The sequence below is a fragment of the Morus notabilis genome, unplaced genomic scaffold, assembly GCF_000414095.1.
Source record: "Morus notabilis unplaced genomic scaffold, ASM41409v2 Scaffold99, whole genome shotgun sequence".
Taxonomy (NCBI): Eukaryota; Viridiplantae; Streptophyta; class Magnoliopsida; order Rosales; family Moraceae; genus Morus; species Morus notabilis.
The window spans coordinates 497,896-503,759 of record NW_010362482.1 but is presented as its reverse complement, the minus strand read 5'-3'; the positions used below and the strand labels follow the sequence as shown (position 1 = coordinate 503,759).

The 5,864-nt window shown below is 41.3% G+C and overlaps 1 protein-coding gene across 1 annotated transcript; it reads left to right on the top strand.

Moving 5' to 3' along the window:
• Positions 1-626: 626 nt before the first annotated feature.
• On the top strand, positions 627-5,557 carry LOC112092302 (protein SIEVE ELEMENT OCCLUSION B-like). Its single transcript, XM_024168192.1, has 8 exons — positions 627-1,091; positions 1,489-1,590; positions 2,067-2,515; positions 2,588-2,688; positions 2,794-2,933; positions 3,090-3,581; positions 4,190-4,283; positions 4,914-5,557. Exons 1-8 carry the CDS (start codon positions 693-695, stop codon positions 5,444-5,446), a joined length of 2,310 nt encoding a protein of 769 aa, XP_024023960.1. The 5' UTR covers positions 627-692; the 3' UTR covers positions 5,447-5,557.
• The last annotated feature ends 307 nt before the right edge of the window (positions 5,558-5,864 follow it).

The following is a 5,864-nucleotide window of genomic DNA, read 5'->3' as shown; positions in this document are numbered from 1 at the left end:
TTACTTCTCTTCTTCTTACCAAAAGAAATAAAAACAATGTCAAAACAGAACATGTTTTTTTATTAATAAAGTTCTTTTAAAATAAAATTCTTAATCAAAGTAGAAGTACTATTTCTCGCGAGGAAGCTTACAAAATACAAATTTTGGAATTTTTTTTTTTTTCCTTCTTGTAGTTGGATGTCTGTCAGCTTATGTACAGTTTTATTTATTTATTCCTTCCTGCACTTAGTCAATAAAAGTACAAATAGAGCATCCAATGAGATTTTTATGTTTTTCTTCACAATAATTTGCAGTACACCATATAGTTTGATTTTTCGACTATAGAAGCACCGATAGGACTTTTTTTTCCCCCCCTTTATTTCGCTGTAGAGTACTCGAACAACAGAGAAAAGCAACACTAGCAAGGGACAAGAAAAAAGACAACGACGACAGCCAATGGCACATAATATAAGCAAAGCTCATATCCTAAGATTTTATATGTCGAGAGAACGGCACTTTAATTATAATATGGAATCTAAATCCTTATTGAATATTGGAAGCAAGGTAGCTAACGAAGCACTTTTCCCCTTGGTGCATGCCCTATATAAAGGGCATAGAACTAAACCAAATCCAAGCAATCGCACAATCTCCATTTCTTAATTCTCATCCTCCAACCACCACTAGAGCCACACAAATTTCTGTCAAACTTCATCATGGAAACTACGATCCCGACCGGCACCGCTTCTTCGTCGGCTGTTAGCACTACTCCTCTAGGGGCGGCTGCTTCTTTGGCGGCTCCTCTCTCAATAAATGCTCCTGTGGTCTTGACGACTCGTCCGACTACTCCTCTGGTGGCAACGGGTACTACTGCTGCTTCTGGCGTGCAGCCGAAAGTAGAGCAAAACCTAGCAGCTCGTTTCTTGGCGAACGGGCGATCTTCTCGTTCGCCGACGGTTGGAGCTAGCAGCCACAGGTCGGACGACACTGAGCTGAGCAAGAGAATTCTAGAAACTCATGAATCTGATGATCGTGGTCTTCCTGTGAAGCCTGTTCTTCGCATCATTGATGTCATTTTTTACCGTGCAAATGTTGACCTCCCTGGATACGTCATAGTACGTAAATCAGCCCCCATAACTAGTTATACTGCTGCTTCTGCCGTGCAGCCGAATGTAGAGCAAAACCTAGCTGCTCGTTTCTTGGCGAACGGGCGATCTTCTCGTTCGCCGACGGTTGGAGCTAGCAGCCACAGGTCGGACGACACTGAGCTGAGCAAGAGAATTCTAGAAACTCATGAATCTGATGATCGTGGTCTTCCTGTGAAGCCTGTTCTTCGCATCATTGATGTCATTTTTTACCGTGCAAATGTTGACCTCCCTGGATACGTCATAGTACGTAAATCAGCCCCCATAACTAGTTATTGTTCATCCACTTATAATATATTTATACATATATGTACATGATTATATATACTTAACTAATATGATGATGTTTACTGCTCTTGGGTTACAGGAAACAGATAATACTGCAGATGAGAAGGTCCTATATTCCTCGGGTAGCCTCCAGGACTTTGTGGAAATTCCATCCAGGATTACCAGTGCAATTTCCTGTGAGGTAATATTACAAACGACATGGCGCTATAAATATCACTAAAGAAAAAGGTTGTGACCGAAAGAGAAAACTTTCGCGAATTAGTCACAGAAAAGTCTTGTCAGTTGTGATCTTATGACAGCGACAAAGAGTTTCAGTGTGAAAAAAAAAGGAAAAAAAAATTAAAAACTTGTGTCGCATCCAATTTTATCACCACATTTAAAAACAAAAACCTGACTAGTCACAGATATTTGTTTTTTAAATGCTAGCCATAAAAAAGATTTTGTTGGAACTAAAAACAATTCTCTATACCCAAGAGATTTTCCTTTTCATTTCCATACTCAAACGAGAACCATACTCAAACGAAAACCATACTGAAAACGCTCCCAAACAAGCCAATATTAATTTAATTTATCAAATGATATTTATTTGATCTTCACCCCCAGATTAAGTCCTTAGTACTATTCATTGACTCTTAATATTCGATCTAAATGTAACAGATATTCAGCAAATGCTCGACTGGAGTGGACGTGCACACAATAGTAATGGACATATTGCGTTTGATCAAACACTACAGCTGGGAATCAAAGGCGGTGTTGGCCTTGACTTCATTTGCAGTGACCTTTGGTGAGTTTCGGATTGTCCTTCAGCTTTACTCCACCAGCCCACTCGCGAAGTCCGTCGCTCTCCTCAAGCAACTGCCGGAGGTATTGGAGCACGCCGCGGACCTGAGACCGAAGCTCAATGAACTCTACTCTCTCATCAACGAAATAACTGATGTGACCAAGAAAATTGTGGAGTTCTATGACATTCCTCGAGTCTACTTCACTGCCGAATCCCCTGAAATTTTAGCCGCCATTCAACACATCCCGACCGCTGTTTACTGGAGCATCCGGAGCATTGTGGTCGCCGCTACACAAATCTTGGCCCTCACTGGCATGGGCATTGAGTACGTATATACCTTATCAGTTCTTGAATTTTACTAGTAAATAATTTACTAACTATTGACTTGTCTTTTCAGTTACTTAACCGAAACATGGGAGCTATCATCCCTTTCCCATAAGCTCAACAACATCAAAGGGCATCTTGCGGACATAATAAAACGCTGTTATGAATTCATTGGTGAGTCCTAGCTATTTAAATATAATAATTAAGCATGTGTCGTATTGATCTCCATTATACGCCTATAACTAAATGATGCGAAATACTATAAATTGTCTGATTCAGAGAGGAAGAAAGAAGAAGAAGCTTATGAGATGATTGTACGCACTTTTACAACATCTCACATTGACAACTCGAGGCCTCTTAGGGTTTTGTTCAAGGATGATCCAACTCCAGCAATCTACGATTGCTTCAACAGAAGAAAGGTGATATATTATATCTCATGATGATTTTTAGAAGTGAATCTACGATTGCTTCAACAGAAGAAAGGTGATATATTATATCTCATGATCATGATTTTTAGAAGTCTGATTTTATTAGCTGGCAAAACAATAATCTCTTGCTATCTCATTGAAAACCAGGTTACGATTGAGGAACTGAGAAGAAAGGTTGTAGCTCTATTCATCACCGCAATAGACCCCGAACTCTCAGGTACAGCTGAATATGCGATCTTACAACAAATGTACTCCGAGAAGAAACACAACCTGACAAGGTCCGAGAGTCAGTACGAGGTAGTTTGGGTCCCGGTCGCGGATATCTGGACCGACGAAAAGTACAGGCTGTTCGAGACCCTAAGAGACCAGATGGAATGGCACTCGGTGCACCATCCTTCGGTGGTGTCAGCGGTGGTCCGCAGGTTCTTCAGAGAGAAGTGGAACTTCTCCAAGAAGCCTCTGCTTGTGGTTATGGACACTCAAGGAAGAATTGTTCACCACAATGCTATCCACATGATGTGTATCTGGGGAAGCTTATCGTACCCTTTCACTGCCAACAGAGAGAAATTGCTTTGGGAGGAAACGAACTGGACCATTGACCTTCTCGCCGACAACCTTGAGCCAAATATGATTTCATGGGTACGTAAATGTTTGTATTTGTGTCTTCATGGTGCCAAATCTAATATTTATCCACTTTCTCATATTTTTCGAGTAAATTTGTAAAATTTATATGAGCGGATCAGAAATTTGATTAAGCTACGTGTAACTGAGTGAGACGTATGTCTTCATTCAAATGTTGAAAATTTTCTTATTTTTACTACTTATATGTGCTTTAAAATATTACATTCACAAATCACATCCTAGTATTTATTACAATCTATTATATATATACATATTGCACTAAACTTAAATTTATTTTTTTAATTTTCAGACAACCTTGAGCCAAATATGATTTCATGGGTACGTAAATGTTTGTATTTCTCTTCATCGTGCCAAATCTAATATTTATCCACTTTGTCATAATTTTCGAGTAAATTGGTAAAATTTATATGAGCGGATCAGAAAATTGATTAAGCTACATGTAACTGAGTGAGACATATGTCTTCATTCACATTTTGAAAATTTTCTTATTTTTCCTACTTATATGTGCTTTAAAATACATTCACAAATCACATCCTAGTATTTATTACAATCTATTATATATATACATATTGCACTAAACTTAAATTTATTTTTTTAATTTTCAGATTAACGAAGGAAGATACATTTGCTTGTACGGAGGGGAGGACATGGAGTGGATCAGGAAATTCACAAGGATCGCAAAAGATGTCGCACGGGAATCTGGGATCACTCTGGAATTACTCTACGTGGGGAAGAACAAGGCAAAGGAGAGGATCACCAAGAACATCATTGACCTTATCACCAAAGAGAGTCTGAGCAGAAGTCTCGACTGGAACCTTATTTGGTACTTCTGGCTCCGCTTGGAGAGCATGTGGAACTCCAAGGGACAGTTCGCCAATCCCGAGAACGTGAAGAACGACCTCATCATGCAAGGCATCATCGCCATGCTCAGCTACGGCTCCAGCGACCAAGGGTTCGCGGTGATCAGCCGTGGATTCGGCGAGATGGCGAAGGGCAACGGGGAGCACATGTTCAAGGGCTTGGCCGAGCACGGCCGGTGGAGGAAGAGGGAGACCGAGATCAGTTTCGTGCCTGCGCTCAACGAGTACCTCCGCAAGATCCACCTCGACGCGCCGCATCACTGCACCAGCCTCATCTTGCCGGGCACCGGGGCCATGCCGGATACCGTGGCGTGCGCCGAGTGTGGACGCTTGATGGAGAAGTACACCATGTTCCGCTGCTGCCTTGACTGATATCAGAGCAAATTGCTATGGCGCCTTATCTCTATCATAATTAAATAAAAAGAAAATGAGATGATTTATTTTGTTGTTTTTGTGATGATACGGGAATCTGGGATCACTCTGGAATTACTCTACGTGGGGAAGAACAAGGGAAAGGAGAGGATCACCAAGAACATCATTGACCTTATCACCAATGAAAATCTGAGCAGAAGTCTCGACTGGAACCTTATTTGGTACTTCTGGCTCCGCTTGGAGAGCATGTGGAACTCCAAGGGACAGTTCGCCAATCCCGAGAACGTGAAGAACGACCTCATCATGCAAGGCATCATCGCCATGCTCAGCTACGGCTCCAGCGACCAAGGGTTCGCGGTGATCAGCCGTGGATTTGGCCAGATGGCGAAGGGCAACGGGGAGCACATGTTCAAGGGCTTGGCCGAGCACGGCCGGTGGAGGAAGAGGGAGACGGAGATCAGTTTCGTGCCTGCGCTCGACGAGTACCTCCGCAAGATCCACCTCGACGCGCCGCATCACTGCACCAGCCTCATCTTGCCGGGCACCGGGGCCATGCCGGATACCGTGGCGTGCGCCGAGTGTGGACGCTTGATGGAGAAGTACACCATGTTCCGCTGCTGCCTTGACTGATATCAGAGCAAATTGCTATGGCGCCTTATCTCTATCATAATTAAATAAAAAGAAAATGAGATGATTTATTTTGTTGTTTTTGTGATGATTATATATGTCCTACTTATGTATTGCCTTTGGCTTTTTGTGAGAACCATGCACTACCTGTTGGCTGTTGCTTCGGCTACTACAGGACTTTGATGCATTACATGATCAATAAAAGATATATATTATTTATTACTTCTTCTTTTTTTATGTACACTTTTATCTTTACTAATCTTTCTTTTGAAAACGCTATATAATTTTATAGATTTACTGGCTTTAAAACTATAATAATACATTATAAAGTCATTTATATTGATCATGAGATAATACAGAAGCATATGTGATAGCCTATTGCCTTGTATAATGTTAATTATACTTTTAAGTTCAATTTGGA

What these genes read in the sequence shown, in the direction of transcription:
- LOC112092302 (XM_024168192.1), top strand. Translation starts at nt 693, where the DNA reads ATGGAAACTACGATCCCGACCGGCACCGCTTCTTCGTCGGCTGTTAGC. An exon ending in ACCTCCCTGGATACGTCATA is followed by an intron (nt 1,092 to 1,488) that starts GTACGTAAATCA and finishes CTTGGGTTACAG; the next exon opens with GAAACAGATAATACTGCAGA. An exon ending in AAAAGATGTCGCACGGGAAT is followed by an intron (nt 4,284 to 4,913) that starts CTGGGATCACTC and finishes TGATACGGGAAT; the next exon opens with CTGGGATCACTCTGGAATTA.